General features: G+C 37.9%; 1 protein-coding gene across 1 annotated transcript in view; it reads left to right on the forward strand.

Annotated features, from left to right (window-relative positions):
- Nucleotides 1-19,135, forward strand: part of LOC114501907 (sarcolemma associated protein) — a 156,414-nt gene that overhangs the window by 54,998 nt on the left and 82,281 nt on the right. The window contains 1 exon segment of the mRNA XM_036030949.1: nucleotides 5,603-5,749. Coding sequence (XP_035886842.1) covers nucleotides 5,603-5,749 — 147 coding nt within the window.

The raw sequence follows: 19,135 nt of genomic DNA on the forward strand, positions 1-19,135 counted from the left end.
CGTACCACATCTTTTTTTTTATCTGTTTTCTATTGATGGACACTTAGGCTGCTTCCATATCTTGGCTATTGTAAATAATCATGCAGTGAACACTGGGATGTATATATATTGTCAACTTAGTGTATTGGATTTCTTAATTCCTTCCCAATTTGGGTGCCTTTATTATACCTGGCTAGAACTTCCAGTACAGCATTACACAGCAGTGGTGAGCACAGGCTTCCTTGTCATGTTCCTGATCTTAGGAAGCTTTTAGTCTTTCACAGTGTTACGTTACCTGTGGGCTTTCATAAATGTTTTTTATCAGCAGAGGACGTTTCCTTCTAATCCTAGGTTCCCGAGTTTTTGTTTTTGTTTTTTAATCATGAAAGGGTATTGGACTTTGTCAGGCCTTTTTTTTTGCAGCAACTTAGATGGTTTATGATTGTGGGTTTTTTTTTTCCTTTTTTCCTTAGAAACTGTACCCTTGACTTTATTATTTGATTCATGGGGATAAATCTACTTTTTTTTATAGTTGCTTATTTTTTAGCTTGAGTGAGTTCCAAGTTAGGCTAAACAGAGATAAGAACCTGGTATCAGTCATCAGGTAGAATCCCAGGCAGGTTAGATGAGATAGACACAGTAATTTGAGATTTAGATCTGCTTTGCTCCCTCTAGAATCAGGTACCAGGGTCCACATACTAGGAATACAGGGTCGCATATCAAAGACTTCTCCTGTACTAGGGAAGGGGATGCTTAGGGTAAGTAATCAATGCCACAAAGATTTCCTACCATTTTAGTAGCATTTTTCTTGATTTGTATCATTGGCTTCTGTGAAACTTTGTTCTCCAGAGTTTCAACACATTTGGTTACCGTAGTTTGCTTGTTTTTCAAAGTTTCTGAGGGGGTCTGGGAGCTATAGCTGCATTCTTCACCATTTTGCTGATGTCACTTTTATTCATTTATTTGATTTTTAAAAATTTTCTTCCTTTCTACCTTTTATTTCTCTTAATGCATTATTTGTTATATTTAAGCACTCATGTCCTTCAGTTTATATTCATTTCTGAATGAATTTTCCTTTGTTTCTATTTCTTTTTGGAGTTCTTTCACCTTTTCTAGAGTTTTATTAATTGTGATTTATATTTTTCATTTTTGAATTATTTTCTTAATGTCTTTTAGTTTGTTTTAAAATAGTATGTTATAATTTTGATATGTGTCCAGGGTCTCTCTGTCTTTATGTGCAGGGATTTATTCTGTTCTTCAGTCTCTTTTTTCTTAAAATAACTGTATGGGATGAGACCTTGACATTTTTCTGTTGCTTATTTTCAAAACAAATTCTGAAATTTGTTTTTCTGACTTTGAGAAGAGGTCATGATTCAGGATTACTTTTCTAGTGTCACAGAGCTCCCTCTTCTGGTTTTTTTCTTTTTTGTAAAATGTTAAAAACATATGGTGACTTCCTTTCCGCTTTTCTACTTTTATCTGGGCCTTTCCTTTCCTTGTCTCTATAGTCCCTGTTTTGCTCAATTTTTGTTCCACACCTAGCAGCTTTCCCTCAGTGTGGAACCCTATTCTGGAAGGCAGCTTTGTTGGGGGTGTTGATTTAAGAATTTATGAGACTCACAGTGCCTCTCTAAGAACTTCCAGAACTTACCTGGCACTTACTTGTTATTGGATTGGGTGTAACCTTTCCCATTTTCAGCTTCTATTCTCAAATTGGCCATCATACTGCCAATAAGTACCTAGTGACTATTTTAATGTTCTCTTCAAGTCCCTCAAATGCCGTTACTTCCATATTTATTAGTAAAAACCAGTTTATTGTTATAGTGGAAATGAAAGTATTTACTGTTTGCAACAAAATTGAAAGTGATTCAAATGTATTTGTTTATGGAAATAAACAGCAGAAACTTTCTCTTTATTTTTAACTACTGTTCAGAAGGCCAAAGAACAAATTATGCAATCTGTGAAGTGCTGTGCCTGTGTCCATTGAAGGTGATTGTGATTGGCCAGGGATGAGGAAAAGGACATGGGGCGAGGACAGCCTTTCAGCTCAAGAATCACTGTCAATGCCTGATATGTGGGAGCTTAACATTCATTCAGGGGAGAAGCAAAGGATTAATTCAAGATTAAGCCTGAACACAGTGAAAGTTGAACTTTGGCCACAAGCTACAGATTTTCTAAATTCTGAGCTACTTACACACTTCAGTGTTGAAGTAAATGGCCGGTGCCTAAGGCAAGCACTAGAGCTGCTTTGGCATTCTGTGGGCTCTTAGGAAAACATAGAATAGCTTCAACAGGATATTTTAGAGTAGCCAAAGTGATTTCTGTGGGTGAGAGGAGCCTGATAGAAAACGTTTTAATCAGCAAAAAAGAGAAGATATTTCTGATTGAAAGTGACAAAGAACTGACTTAATTACTTACAGCAAATATATCCAGTTACTGTAAGCATTCCTTTCTCAGTCCCTTGCAAACAAAGTTGACTTGTTTATCCGTACCTTAAGGAACCTCACCTGATTTTAAATAGAATAGCTTCTGTTCATGTATACTGAATAATGGCAGATGTTCCATAGATGGTACAGAAACACTTTTATATCAATCTTTCAAAGTAGCCAAGGGCAGATGGTTAAATCATATCAACAAAAATATTTCTTCAGGAAGTAAACAAATGATGTCTAGCTCCACACAAGCACAGAGACTCAGGTGCATAAGTGGAGATTAGTGTGTTGAGAGGGTAAGGAAAGAGATTGTTGCAAGTGAGTCAGTTTTGAGACAGAAACCAGGAGCCCAATTAGGGCTTATAGGCTGTGATGGTAAGAAACTTTGGACTTTATTCTAAGGTGTGTGGAGAGCAGAGGAAGAATGAACAACTAATGTAGTGATACATTCAAGCTAAATGGATGCCAGAGGTACCATGGAGTGCTTTGGACAGTAATATAGACGTGTCAGAATAAAGAACCTAGGTTAATATTGCTTCAATTTTTTTAATTTGAATTTTGTGGTTTTAGAGTTATGTAAGAGTTATGAGCATGAGATGTTCAGGCGCACACATACCTTTTTGTTTCCAAAGTCTGCTAAACAGTACTGAACCTCATTTCATATATTCTTATTTCTGTTCTATTCTGTTTAATGGTTAAAAAATGAAGGCTAGTTGGAGTCCACTAAGTTAATTTAGTAACAGTAATGGATCAGAACTTGAAAGTTTGAAAAGCACCGTAAATTGAATATATTCCCTTTATTGGTTTCTGATGCACACATTACTAAAATGACCAAAACAGAGTCCAGATATCACCACATTTCCCCAAGAATATATTTATTAAGAACAAAAAACAAAGTTCCTTATACAGTAGATTCCAGTGTAGAAAAAAATTGAGGATAAGGGTTATTACTTAAGTGTATTGCCTGCGCTATTCTCCTTGTATAAAATGTTAAGGCCTGTAAATGTTAAATGGACTTGTAAAATATTAACCCAATTTTCTTTATTAAGGTCTGTTAATTAAATATGCAAACTGCTAGCCAAAGTGATGTCCTCTTTGAATTATAAACAGAGAATAAGTCATGTATAGACATAGACAACCTGATGACCTTTGTATTGTCACTTAAGAATTAATGAAAAGAAATGTCATTTCCATATTTTCTGCAAATTGCTTATTCTTTGTTGTGTTTCATTTTGGAAGTGAGCTTATGGAAGGACTGAAGGATAAATGAACAAAAAGGTCAATGTTAAGTAATAAAAAAGATGTCCTTTTCATTCTGTTGTTTGAATCCTTGCTCCTGTGTTCCATAGCTCTGTGACCTTTGCAAAACACTTGCCTGTGCAGCATTTTTCTCATCTATAAAGGTAGCAATATCTATGTACACCTTTAATGTTAAGGTTAAGTTGAGGTCCTGGTGGTATAACATGTATTTTAATAAAATTAGGGTTTTTGGCTAGTGTATCTCTCTATACCATGCCTCTCTCCTTTCTTGGAGAGTGAATAATAAAAACTTTTCTCTGCAATATATATATATATATATAACTTTTTCTTCCCTTTTTTCCTTAGGAGGATTCAGTGAAAATATGTTGCTAGAATAAGCAGGGCTGAAGAGTGTAGAAACATTCAAAAGAAAGCTACATCTTTTTTTATTGGTGTGTTCTTTTTTAGTAAATCTATCGTGTGTGATCCCAGATGTTCCTGATTTCTTTTAGGATAGGTAGGTGATAAACAGGTAGGCTTCCTGTGCTTAGCCTATCCTTTCCCTTTTTAAAGAGTGAAGATTGCCTAAGTGATAGCAGGCCAGGAAGTAGTACCTTCTTAGTTGGTTTCACTATTTTACCAATCTTGTGTCTTCAGTCTGCTTTATTACAAAGAATTTACTGAAGTTGTATTGGTCCTCATATCAAATATGTTAGCTAATTGATAGTTAGTTATTAATTGTAAGTGTTACCTAAGACCATCTGTCCTGCCTGTGAAGTAAACAACACTTCCTTTGATTAACCCAGACATCCTAGGAAAATTAGAAAGTCAAGGTGAGTTGGAAAGAGAATTTGGTCTAGATGGCTTAAAAAAAAGTAACAGGTTTGTTAAGATATAATTTATATACCATAAATTCACCCTTTTAAAGTATACATTTAGAGTTTTTAAATTATATCATAATTATGCAACCATCACCACTATCTATTTAATTTTTTTCAATTTTTAAAAAGGACTTATGTATTTATTGAGAGGGTGGGAAAGGAGGGAGAAAGAGAGAAAAACATCAATCAGCTGCCTCTCATTCACTCTCCAACTGGGGACTGAACCCACAACCCAGGCATTTGCCCTGACCAGAAATCAAACCAGTGACCCATTGCTTTGTAGGATGATGCCCAACCAACTGAGCAACATAGGCCAGGGCTCCACTACCTAGTTTTAGAATATTTTAATCATTCCCAAAAAGAAACCTTATACCTATTAGCAGCATTCTCACCACACCACCACCACACCCTGGCACCTTAGCCCCTTGTGATTACTAATGTGCATTTTCTGTCTGTGGATTTGCTATTCTGGGATATTTCATGTAAATGGAATTACATATATATGTATGGTCTTTTATGGCTGACTTCTTTCACTTAATATAATGTTTTAAAGGTTCATCCATGTTGTAGAGTGAATTAATACTTCATTCCTTTTTTTGCCAATAGTATAATATCATATGGATATACAATTTGTTTATCCATTAATCAGTTGATGGGCTATTTGGGTTGTTTCTACTTTTTGGCTATTATGGATCATGCTGTTATGAACATTGGGTAGGGGTTTTTGTGACAACATAATGTTTTCAGTTCTCTTGAGTATATGTTGATACCTTGCAGTGGAATTCTTAGGTCATATGTTAACTTTATGTTTACATTTTGAGGACCTTCTGTACTGTTTTCCCAAAATAATTGTACTATTTGTCTAGCTGGACTTTAAATTGCCAATTTTAGTGTTTCTGATTTTATATATATTGAAGAAGAACCTTAGCAAAACAAGTGGTTTGAATTGATAGTGGGGAAAAAAAATCCACTTTCAGCAGTTTGCAAAGCCTGGAAGTACTTCTTTTTAATGTAGGTTTGGAACTACTGCTATTAATCTTTGGCTCTTCCTTTTCTATTTTATTTTTGCAGTTTTACTCCAAGACACTAAAAGTAGCAATGGTACTTTTATAAATAGCCAGAGATTGAGTCGAGGCTCTGAAGAAAGTCCACCATGTGAAATTCTTTCTGGTGACATTATCCAGTTTGGGGTTGATGTGACGGAGAACACACGGAAAGGTACGGGTATGGGATCAATTTTTCTGTTTTTTTTGTCTTTTAAGTTTGTTTATTTTTTGTTCTGTCATTAAATGTTAAAATATTTTGTGCTTGTAGAAGAAATTTAGATACAGCATATATACAGTGAAAGTTAAAGTTTCTCATATCCCTTATTCCTTTTTATAAAATTCTGAAATCTGAAATGTTAATAAGTACTTTATATTCTTTTTTTTTTTTTTAAAGATTTTATTTATTTATTTTTAGGGAGGGAAGGGTGGGGGGGGGGAGAGAGAGAGGAGAGAGAGAAACATCAATGTGCGGTTGCTGGGGGTTCTGGCCTGCAACCCAGGAATGTACCCTGGCTGGGAAAGTACTTTATATTCTTCATCACAGTATGAAAACATAGGGCACAACCGTGTCAGTTAGGAAACAATTGGCTTCAGTGACTCCATACCAACCAATCAGAGGTTAAACCATAAGGATATTTTTGTAGCAATATTTATTGTTAACAAGAAGTCTGGAGGCAGGTAGGTCCAGATTTTGTTTAGTTGATTCATTGCTTTTATCAGGAGTCTAAGGTCTTACTGTCTTCCCATGCCATTATCCTTAACATGTTGGTTTCTTACCTTTTGCTATTGCCTCATGGTCAAGGGGTTGATGGCTGCAGCCCCAGGCATTATTTTCCTCACACCAGAGTCCTAGGCAAAAAAAGGATGAGGTGGGGACAAAATGCCTTCTTGTGTGGCTTTCTTTTTATGTTGAAGAACAGCCTTTCATAGAATCTTCCCAGAAGATTTCTCCTTTTGTCTCACTGGCCAACTGGATGCGTCATTTATTAGCTACCTGCAGCTACAGAGGAGCCTGGGAAGTTACTTACCTTTGTCAGTTGTGCATGCATTGTTGCCCGAAACAAAATCAGAGTTCTGAAAGCAGCTAATAGTAATTATCCCTGATATAAAATTTCATGTCTCAGTGTTTGAAACTAGAAGTTCTGTAGCTGAATAAATGTAGATTGTCTATATTTTTAGAATTCTGAAGCTTTCTGGCTATAGTTAATAACTCTCTATTTATGACCATAAAATTATATGGCTGGATCATAAACTAAATGAATAGGAAACAAAAGAATGCAGTTCCACTGCTTTAGTTTAAAATGGACAGTGGGAGGGAGTTGGGAAGGAGCCATATTCTATAACAGTCACCCCTTTGGAGATCTGGTGATACCCTAATTCTTCAGTCTCTGACATTACACAGTATACATGTGGACACTGGTGTGTGTGTGCATGTGTTTATATTATTACATACTTCCATTGGTGTTGCAACTGCAATATTATTTTCACTGGGTTTTGTTGGCCTTCCTGGGATGTTGGCTTTTAATATTTGAATTTGTGTAGGGCCAGAGTTTTAGGAACTTCCATTTACAATTGTAAAATTGTAAAAAGGTTTGTATTTTGATGCAAAATATTTAGCACTCTTTAATAAAAGAACCTAACTTGTATGTGGCCATACTGAGAAGAGCTGAAGTAGACATAACATCTATTGTTTCCACATCACACCTCCTCTGCTACCAAGTAATTCAGCAAATGTTTAACTGGGCCCCAGGTGAATAGCCTGCAGAAGACAGAAAATTGTATTACACTGTCTTGCTCTCCAAGGAATGTCTATCTCCTTGGCTTGCATTTCCCAAAGAGAATTAATAGGTGTTCATTGATTTTGCAGAATAAGGTAATCAAATGCTTTAGGACATCTTTGTTAACTCAAGATAAGGTGAACTTCCTAGAGCTTTTAATACACTAATATATATGCAGGTCTCCAAGGGGGTGACTATGACAGAATGCAGCCCTTTTCGAGCTCTTTCCCACTCTTCTTCCCTATCTAGCTGTAAGTAACACTCATTAAAAAATGCTGTAGAAAGCTAAGAGAACAATCCTGAGACAGAATTACATGTTAGTACAATATATTTCATAAACAAATTCTTACAAGCTTCTTTGCAAATTTAACTGTCTTTTATACCAACTTTAAAGAAATGAAGTAAAGAAAAATTTCTTCATCATTTAAGGGGTTGTTTCTTTTGGTATTGTTGACTTCTAAAAGTTGACTGATGTTATGCATGGGCTCTTGGGATACAGCTGTGTCATGAGGTGAGTACTACTGGTTTAAGCATATGCCAGAAAAAAAAGGAAAGTAGGCTTTATCCTATGCTAAAAAGTACTAAGGTAAGCTTTATATCACTTGGAAAATTGTACTGAAATTATACAATACTACTAGATGACCAATCAAAGAAAAAACTAAAAGGGGAATTTCAAACTATGTAGAAAAGAAGGAAGCCTTTTATACTGAAATGTAGTAAATCCATAACTCAGATAAAAATTTGTAATCTTAAATCCCTTGAGTAGTAAAGGAGAAAAGCAAACAGTGAAGGAACTTGGCACTTAGAAATTAAAAAAACAAAAAACAAAAACAAGAAAAGGAAGCTGGGGAAAAGAACCAAAAAGCAGAAATTAATGAAATAAAAAAACTGAAGGGATAAACCCAAATGCTGGTTCTTTAAAAAACAACAACAGTAAAATAGATAATTCATAAGCCTTGATTCTTTTATTAGGTTAAAAAATACTAGCAAAAATATACAAGAAATGAAAAAGGGGACAAACATAAATACAGGATATACTAAGAGAATTCTAAGAGACTATTACATGCCAACTTATGGCAAAGAAAAAAAAAACTAGAATAAATTAATAGGTTCCTAGCAAAATTATCCCAAAATGTGGAAAACTTGAGTAAGTCAGTTTCCTTAAAAGAGACTAAAAAGTTACTAAAGAATCACCAGAGACTCAGGGTTTCATGGCTCAATTTGAACTTATTCTTAAAAAGATGGATAAATCAAATATAATGTAAATAATTGAAACATAGGTAAAATAGAAAGCTCTCAAAATACTTTAAAGAAGCCAGCAGTCCTAACCAGTTCATCCCGGTTGTTGGGCACTGTTCCACAGAATGAAAGATCACCTGATCGATTTCTAGTTGGGGCACATGCCTGGGCCAGGTCCCTGGTGGGAGTGAGTGAGAGGTGGCCAGTTGATGTTTCTCCCACACATCAATATTTCTCTCCCTCTTTTCCCCTCTCTCTAAAAATAAATAAATAAAATCTTTAAAGATAGAAAAGAAGTCAGCAGCATATTATTATTGCCAAATTCTCATATAGTACAAAAAAAACTGTAATTCACTTGTGACAATAGAGAAAAAGTTTGGATTAACATATTAGTAAATTAAATTTAGAAATGAAGCTAGAATAAACAACAAAGAATTTATTCTAGAAATGCAAAGGTGATTTAGTTTGGGGGAATCTATCAATTTAATCTACCAGCTAAGCTGAAAAACATGTAACTCTATAACCAGTAGATGCTAAAAGGCATTTGATCAAGTTCAGTAGTTATTCATTATAAAAGTTCTAAGTAAATAGGATGAAAAGAAAACTAAAATGAAGTGTATGATTTAAATAGAATAAATATAGCAAAAATACTATACAACTACTAAAATGTATGAACCAAATTCTCATATACCAATAAGGATAAATTTCAAATATCTTAAGATTGCTGAAAGATGTGTATGGCATTAAGTCATTAACATAAAACATGAATTCATATAAAACAATGCAGTATGTGCTTTGACTGTATTTATAATAAAACAATGCAGATAGTGCTTTTGACTGTATTTATAATAAGGATATAAAATTAGACACTTGAAATGATTAAAAAAATCATTTATCAGGATCCATGAAAAGGATTTTTTGGTACCAGTGTCCATAGTACAAAAAAACAATGGGAGCATAATTTTTAATTGCCCGTTAAGCAGCTTTAAGAAGAATAAATTGGAATTATGTGAATTTCAGGGATCTTAATAAGATATATTGTTGAGTAAGGGAAAAATTACTTTTAATAATTTCATTATTTTTAAAAAGTCCCACCCATCTTTACATATGTACATGTATATGTACATGTGTATGTTTGTATATGATTGTATGGATATGGGGGAAAACATGGAAGACTGCATACTCAGTTATTAATGCTGAGTCATCCTGGAGTGTTTATGGGGTGGTGGGGTGGAGTATAAAGGAGAAGAGAGAGTTGAATTAAAAGGACAGTGCTCATAGCTCAGTGGATTGAGCGCGGGCTGGGAACCAAAGTGTCCCAGGTTCGATTCCCAGCCAGGGTACATTCCTGGGTTGCAGGCCATAACCCCAGCAACTGCACATTGATGTGTGTGTGTGTGTGTCTCTCTCTCTCCCCCTCCCTCCCACCCTTCCCTCCCTAAAAATAAATAAATAAAATCTTTAAAAAAAAAAAGGACAGTGCTAATAAAACTGCAGTGAAAACCCTCCAGTATATATGAAATTTCTATCATACAATGTATAAATGGAAACTTTAAAAAGAATAGATAAAGTATGAAAATGTGTGTGTGTAAAGGCTGGATTTTGTTAAAAGGTAATACAAGCCTGTTGCCATTAAACATCTCAGTTCATATTAGTGTCTCTTCTATTCCAAGCTTTTTAAAACAAGATGACTTTGATGGTTGGCTTTCCATATAGTTTGGCTCCAGGGAGAAAACTCACTGATTAGTACTGTACTAATAGTCTGCCTTATAGGTAAAAAGTAGTCATTGTAAACAAATAGGATGACATTCTAATGTATTTTTTTCTAAGGAAGGTGGGAAGAGAGAAAGCCAACCTATCAGATCCTCCTGGAAAGAGAACCTTTGCAAATCAGTTGGTGGCCACCACTTTGTTTTTAAACCCACAAACTACTCAGACAGGACATGAGTTTTCTGGGTCACACATTTCATTAATCCTCTGTTGCAAGGTTTGGGACCAGTTAATTCTATAAATTCCACATACAATTCCAATCAGCTTATCAACTTATGTCCACTTCATCAATATCTGTTTCTGGGTTAAGCTCCTATGGGGGAAAAAAAAAAGCCTATTATGAGGAAGATCAATGGTATCTCCCTTTTGTTTTATGATCTAATTTCACTGAATTACTTTTATTCCCCACAGGAGACTTTGCCTTTTCTGGCCTTCAAGCCATTGTACACACATGCTTTTTCTTTCCCCTAAAAATGTTTCTAGGCTAGGCAAGGTGCCCTTTCATGTCCCTATTACACACTGCACTCCTCCCTGTTATGTATTTGCCTCCCTCATTAAACTGTAAGCTATGTAAGAGCAGACAATGTGTCTGTCTTCATTAGAAACTTCATACTCAACCTGGCACTAACATTGGTTGAGTAAATTTTAAAATGCCCCATGAATCTTCATCTATCATTTTACAAAAGTTCTTTCTGCCATCTTAACTAAGATTTTTACGACCTTCTTCCTAACATGAGGATTGGGAATTGGCAACCTTCTTGTTACCCCTGTCCTTTTTATTCTGCTGTGAGTTACCTCTCCTTACCCTGCCTAATCTTTAATTTCCTCATTTTGTGAAATGAGATTCATACTGCTACTAACTACCTCAAGGTTTATTGTAGTGTTCAGTGTCCACAATGTGGCACAGTGTTCAATGTGAACACTGAAAGGGTGTTCATAAAGTGCTCAGCGCATGGCCAGGCATCCAACACTTTTATTATCACTAAAACCCTCGTTAATCATTTGTATCATTTCTCTCTTTTTTACCATTAAGTACCCTTCATTCTCAGTAGCCTTCAGACCTGAGCTCCTTTACCTGTCTGTCCTTTGAAGCCCATCATTGGCCATTTCAAAGATACTCTCACCAACTAGACTACTCCTTGACTTTTGACTTTTGCTTGTTCCTAGTTCTTGGTAGCTTCCACCACAAGCTTTACATACTTGCACTTTCTAGCTGCTAGGGAAAATCACAAAGCTGATTCAGCACAGACTGCAACCAGATTTGCTGGGTTAACTGAGAGAATCTTTCTGATGCCATGCACCTATGAATATTACCCTGTGATTTTTATCCTTCAGTTTGTTTATGTGATGTATCATGTTTATTGATTTGTGAATATTGTACCTGGCATCCCTGGGATGAATCCCACTTGATCATGGTGTGTGATCTTTTTAATACATTGCTGGATCTGCTTTGCTGATATTTTGTTGAGGATTTTAGCATCTATTCATCAGGGATATTGGCCTATAATTTTCTTTCTTTATAGTGTTTTTTACCTGGTTTTATAATTAGAATAATACTGGCCTCATAAAAAGCCTTCCCTCCTCTTGAATTTTTTGCAGTAGTTTGAGGAAGTATAGGTTTAGTTCTTCTTTGAATCATTGCTAAAATTAGCCTGTGAAGTTGTCAGGCCCAGAGCTTTTGGTTTTGGTTACTGCTTCAATTTCATTAGTTGTCAGTGGTCTGTTGAGATTTTCTGATTTTTCTTGATTCAGTTTTGGAGGATCATATGTTTCTAAGACTTTATCCATTTCACTCAAGTTGTCCAATTTATTGGCATAGAATTGTTCGTAGTATTTTTTATAGTCTTTTGTATTTCTGTAATGTCAGTTGTTAACTTCTTTTTCATCTCTGATTTTGTTTATTTGGGTCCTCTCTTTGTCTTTTTATGAGTCTGGTTAAAGGTTTATCAATTTTTTCATTTTCTTCAAAGAATAAGCTTTTGGTTTCATTGATCTTTCATATTGTTTTTTTTTTTAGTCTTTATGTCATTTATTTCAACCCCAATCTTTATTATTTCTTTCCTTCTACTTACTGTAGGGCTTTGTTTATTTTTCTTTTTCCAGGTTTTTTAGGTGTAGTATTTGAATTTTTAATGAGATTTTTCTTGCTTCTTGAGATGGATCAGTAAAGCTGTGAACTTCCATCTTAGGACTGCTTTCTCTGTGTCCCATAGATTTTGGGTTGTTATGTGTTCATTTTCATTTGTATTCAGGTAACTTGATTTCTTCCTTGATCTCATTGCTAACCTATTCATTGTTAATAACATGCAATTTAGCCTCCATGTGTTTTGAATGTTTTTCAGTTTTTTTATTATAGTTGATTTTTAATTTCATCTCATTGTGGTCAGAAAGGATGCTTGATATGATTTTAATCTTCTTGAATCTATTAAGATTTATTTTGTGTCCTAACACGTAGTCTGTCTTTGAGAATGTTCCATGTGCATTTGAGAACAATGTATATTCTGCTGCTTTGGGATGAAATGTTCTGTAAGCATCAATTAAATCCATCAGATCCATTGTGCTGTTTAAGGTTGCTGTTGCCTTTTTGATTTTTTAAAAACTTTTATTTCCTGGATGGCGTAGCTCAGTGGATTGAATGCGGGCTGCAAACCAAAGTGTCGCAGATTCGATTCCCAGTCAGGGTACATACCTGGGTTGCAGACCATGACCCGCAGCAACCACACATTGATGTTTCTCTCTCTCTCTCTCTGTCTCCCTCCCTTACCTCTCTAAAAATAAAGGAATAAAATCTTTAAAAAATATTTTATTTTTAGACAGGAAGGGAGGGAGAAAGGAAGAGAAACATCAATGTGTGGTTGCCTCTCATGTGCCCCCCACTGTGGACCTGGCCCACAGTCCAGGCATGTGCCCTGACCAGAAATCAAACTGGTGACCCTTTGGTTTGCAGGTGGACACTCAATCCACCGAGCCACACCAGCCAGGGCATTTTTTAATTTTTTTAAACAAGTATTACTATTTTTAAATCCTCACCCAAGGATACGTTTACTGATTTTAAACAGGGATAGGGAGAGAAAAAAAACATGGATGTAGAGGAGAAACATTGATAGGTTGCCTCCCATACATGCCCTGACTGGGGATGAACCTGCAACTTCCTGGTGTATAAGATGACACCCTAACTAACTGACCCACCTGGCCACAGATGGCTTCTTGATTTGTGTCTGATGATTAGTCCGTTGATATCAGTTGGGTGTTATATTCTTCTACTATGATTCTGTTGCTGTTGATCCCTTACTTAATGTCCACCAAGGTTTGTGTTTTTTTTTTAATATTTAGGTGCTCCTATGTTGGATGCATATATGTTTATAAGGGTTATAGCCTCCTATTGGATTGATCCCTTTAGTGTTATGTAGTGACTTTCTTTGTCTCTTCTTCTGGCTTTTGTTTGGAAGTCTATTTTGTCTTAAGTATTGCTACCCCACCTTTGTTTTTGTTTCTATTTGGAATGTTTTTTAAACATTTTATTTATTCATTTCTAGAGAGAGGGGAAGCAAGGGAGAGGAACATTGGTGTGTGAGAGAAACATTGGTTGGTCGCCTCTTGCATGCCCCCAACTGGGGACCTGGCCCACAACCCAGGCATGTGCCTTGAATGGGAATCGAACTGACAACCTTTCAGTTTGCAGGCTGTCGCTCAACCCACTGAGCCAAACCAGCCAGGGCTACATGGAATATTTTTATCATCCTTTCACTTTCAGTCTATGTGTATCTTTTGTTCTAAGGTGGGTCTCTTGGAGACAGCATATGGGTCATGTTCTTTTTTTTATCCATTCAGCTACCTTATATCTTTAGATCGGAGCATTTAATTCACTTATATATTAATAGATATTTATTGTCACTTTATTCTTTGTACCTATGTTCCTCTCTCTCAATTTCTTTTCTTTCTTCTTAAAGCAGGTCCTTCAACATTTCTTGTTATACTGATGTGGTGGTAGTGAACTTCTTGTCTGGGAAGCTCTTTATTTTGCCTTCAATTTTAAATGATAGCCTTGCTGGATTGAGTAGTCTTGGTTGTAGGTTCTTGCTTTTCATCACTTTGAATATTTCATGCCAATACCTTCTGGTCTGAAGTGTTTCTCTTGAGAAATCAGCTGACAGCCTTATGGGACCTTCTTTGTGGGTAACTAATTGCTCTTCTCTTGCTGCTTTTAATATTTTTTTAACCTTTGGCATTTGAATTATGATGTGTCTTGGTGTGTGCCTCTGGGTTCATCTTGATTGGGACTCTCTGTGCTTCCTGAACTGTGGCATTTTCCTTCACCAGGTAAGGGAAGTTTTCAGCTATTACTTCTTCAAACGGGTTCTCTGTTTCTTCCTCACTCTCTTCTTGTTTTGATAACCTTATGATGTAGATGTTGTTACACTTGATGTTGTCCCAGAGGTCCCTTAGACTTTCCTTACTTTTTAAAATTCTCTCTCTCTCTTTTTCTCTGTCTCTCCCTCTCTCTCTTTGATGTTTTGTTTGGGTACTTATTTTATCTTGTCCTCTAAGCAGGGACAAGATGAAGTATTCCTCTGCTTCATCTAACCAGCTATTGATTCCTTCTAGTGTATTTTTTATTTCGGGTATTGTATTCTTCACTTCTGACCACTTTTTTTATGGTTTCTGTGTACTTTGTAATGCTTACTCTCTCTTTGTTTAAGTTCTCATTGAGATCATCCATTCTTTCCCTAAGGTCTTTGAGCATCTTCATAACCATTGTTTTAAGCTCTGCATCTGGTATTTTGGTTGTTTCCATTTCATTTAATTCTTTTGGGGAGGGTTTCTCTTGTTGTTTCATTTGTGGCATATTTTTTTGTCTCCCCATTTTGTCTGTGTGTATTAGGTAGATCTGCTGTGACTCCCAAACTTGTTATGATGGCTTTAAGATGAAGGTGTCTTGTTGGGCTCAGTGACCCAGTCTTACAGATCATCTGAGTTTTATGCTCCAGGAATGTTTCTTGTGGATTATGTGCATCCTCTGGTTGTAGTTAAGTCTTGAATGCTCTTGGCCCTTCATCGGTGGAGTTTACCCTTCAGGCTGTCTGAGCAGAAGGATAAACCTTGATCACTATATGTGTGTTGCTCTGCCCCCTGAGGTAGATTTGTTCCCAACAGGGTCTGGTTTCTGCCAGAATCCCCCTTTGGGTGTGGCTAAAGGGTCCAGCCCTGGTGTGGTGTGAAGCCCACCACCCCATCCACTTGGACAAAGTTCAGATACAGGTTGATGTCAGATGTTGTGTGTAATTGGCCTTGGGCTACCTGTCTGAAGCTACCACACTATTCACTGTTTGTGACTATGTTTGCTGGGCCTGGGTATGTGTGAAATGGGCTAATCTGTGTACAGGGGTTGGCTTCCTCCAGCTTAGAGCTGCAGTCAGATCTGTAAAAGGTCCAAGGCTCCCTAAGGTCTGCTTCCACCTGTCAGCTACTTTGTCTCCCCTGTCAGCTACGTTGCCTCCCACTGAGGTTGCCTGGTTTTTCTGCAGACCATTGTGAAGAAAGACTATAGTGTAAGCCCAGGGTGGCTGTGAACCGTAGCCCCTTCCACAGGTTGTGAGATCAGTAAGGTGAGGTAACTGGGGTTAGGAGGATGGGGCTAGTGGGTCCCCTACCTGAGGGTCACACAATCAGGCCTTAATGAGGGGAAAGTGGCCCCTACTCCAGAACTAAACCACTCAGTCTCTACAACTCTAGCTCCCCCAGGAGGGGTGCATCACAGTTTCATGTTGGGTATAACAAACTCAGCCAGATGAAGCCACTAGACTTCGGAGGACAGATCAGAAGAGACTTCCATTGCCCTGACTGGTGTAGCTCATTGGTTCAATGTTGTCCCACAAAGCTCCAGACCAGGACACATGCCTAAGTTATGGGCCTGTCCCTGGTTGAGACATGTGCAAGAGGCAACCAATTAATGTTTCCCTCACACATTAATGTTTCTCTCCCTCACTTCCCCTTTCTCTAAGAATAAATACATGAAATCTTTTTTTTTAAAAGTCTCCCATTTGGGGTGATGTCGACCTAGACTGCAGTAGGGGGCCAAGCACTTCATCCCGGTCCCCAACAACAGCCTTCCAGGGACCCACACTCTGAATGTCCTAGCTCTGAGCAGCTCTTCCTTCCCTGCCATGGAACTGAGCTCAGCAGGGCAGAGTATCCAGGACTTGGAAATCTCCTATTGGGGGTGGTTCCTGCAATCCTGTAGGAGCGGGGCAAGCACTTCTCTCCCTTCCTGAGATAGTGTGGAGTGTGGGCTGAGCTCACAGGGGAGGTATGAGTGTCCCCTCTTCCCCCCTCGAATCCCCCTCCCACAATTTAGCCATACAACCCAGCACCCACATATCTGATTCCCAGAGAAGGCCTCCCCAGGAGGTACCTTTCAAAAGGCCCAGCTCTGTGCCCCCACTCTGATCCCCTGCGTGACTGAACTCAGCAGGACTGGGCTGGCCAACTGATTTAACATGTGGGGAGGGGGGTCCGCTTTCCAAAGCCACACAGTTCAGTCACTCTCTGAGTCTTCCAAGAGCCTCCCCAGAAAAAGAGTGCCCCAAAGCTCATTGCTGGGTGTGGCCAGCAGACCCCTCTGCAGGATCTGCACGTAGCAGAGTGGCCTTGCCAGCAATCTGGGGACCAGGCAGTGTACTCCCCAGGCTGGTGCTGAGGCTGGTGCTGAGGCTGGTGCTGTGGCTGGTGCTGTAACTATAGAAGTGCTTGTCACTGTGAAGATGGGGTCTGTGTCTCCAGCAGACTCTCTTCTCTCCTAGGTGACTGAATCCCCAATGATTTTCACCACCAGATGCTAGGGCTGCTTTTCCTATCTCTGTTATTCTGGATTGGGGATTCCTGCATAGGGTTTAGACCCCGCACTCTGGGGGGCGGGGGGCAGTTTTGCAGCCAAGATAACCCTCCGGCTTCTCAGCCACCACTTGTGGGTGGAGGGGCCAGCTCTTTTCACATTTCTGTCCATCTTACCAGTCTCTGTGGCTTCTTCTATAAATCCTTAGTTATAATATTTCAGTTAGCTGTCCTTCAGTGGGTTATTCAGGTTGATTTGCTCTCTCATGTAGCTGTAAATCAGTTTAGGGCTGGGAACAGGTGAGTATAATTTCTACCTACTGTGCAGTCCCCAGCCCACCCCCTTTTTATTAAAATAATCTACCTAGGATGTTCACTACAGTTACCTGCAGAGGTTTGTAAAACTACGGATGCCTGGATCTTACTCCATCAGTCCTAAGAAGGAGAATTGCTTACATGGGACCTGGACATATATAGTTTTAAAAGCCTCAAATTATTCTTTTGGACAACCAGGTTTAAGAAACCTGCTCAATTATAAATTCATGGCAACTGTTTTGTGTGCTTTCCCTTATCCTCAAGTCCCAAGTTTCACTTCTTGTTTTGTCTGGTGAATCTATTCATGCTAGCTCTACACCTGTATTTCCAGCTTCTTGCTTTTTCCCCTTGAATGTCCTGCTGTCACCTTATAAACACTGTACAAAGCTTAATTTCCTCTTCAAACTAGAGCATTCTACTGACTTTCCAGTTTCTTCTGTTGCACCATCATCCTCCCAAGCACTCTAGCTCAGCTTCTTGGTATCTTGTCTGAGTCCTTTCTCTTGCTTCCAGTAGTTGTGTCATCTACACCATTTGCCCTCTTTACCTGCTACTGCTTGTTTTCCTGTACCATCCTAGGGTGTTACAGCAGTTCTCTACTTCTGGCCATTCTTCTATTACAGATTCATTTATGTCATTCCCCTGCTTTTTTTTTTTTAGGATTTTTATTTTTAGAGAGGGAAGGGAGGGAGAAAGAGAGAGACAGAGACAGAGACATCAATGTGTGGTTGCTGGGGGCTGTGGCCTGCAACCCAGGCATGTGCCCTGACTGGGAATCAAACCTGAGATGCTTTGGTTCGCAGCCTGCGCTGAATCCACTGAGCTATGCCAGCCAGGGCTCATTCCCCTGCTTTTAAAAGCCCTAGTGACTGTGCCATATTGTGGAATAAAGTCTGGAATTGTTAAGTGTGCACTTGAGGCCCTAAAAAAGGTGGACTCAATTCAACCTCTTTATTTCCCATTACTTCCCTTATATATGTTAAACTATTAAACTAGATTATTTAGAGATAACGTGATATATGGAAAAGATTCTTTTGAGTCTTAGCACTGTCACTTGCCAAAGGTATGGTATACAGCAAGTTACTGTAGCCTCTTTGACCTTAGTTTTCTCATTTGTAAAATAGGACATAAAATAACTATTTGCATGATTTGTCATTAGTATAGTGTGCTTAGCACGAGGCCTGCCACCTAGAGGGCCTTAAAATACATTCTTCACTTAACCTCTTCAGTCTTCTCCAGCTGCTCTCCTTAGATTTGTACTTTCTCAAATCCTTCTCTTCTTCTCTTCTTTGCTCATGCCATTTTCTCTGCCTCCCTTCCATTTTCCTTCCCCCCAAAAAGAAAAGAAAATCCTATTCTTTTTTTTTTACCCTTTTCATAAATCCTTCCCCTGCCCTTGTCCATCCCCAGTTCCCATAGTGTTTTGTACCTCTCGTAGCATTTGTGAAAGTTTCCCCTTTTGTTATGTTAAGTATTTTAGTTTTCTCTAAACTGAAATTTTAAGGACAAGGACCTAGTTGTAATCATCTTGGGTTTTTTTTTCCCATTATTCTCATCATACTGCTTTGTAGCCAGTAGGTTCTCAGTGAATATTGAACAAACGGGTAAAGCCAAAGAACTACCAC

The sequence above is a fragment of the Phyllostomus discolor genome, chromosome 7 (assembly GCF_004126475.2).
Source record: "Phyllostomus discolor isolate MPI-MPIP mPhyDis1 chromosome 7, mPhyDis1.pri.v3, whole genome shotgun sequence".
In the NCBI taxonomy this organism is placed as follows: domain Eukaryota; kingdom Metazoa; phylum Chordata; class Mammalia; order Chiroptera; family Phyllostomidae; genus Phyllostomus; species Phyllostomus discolor.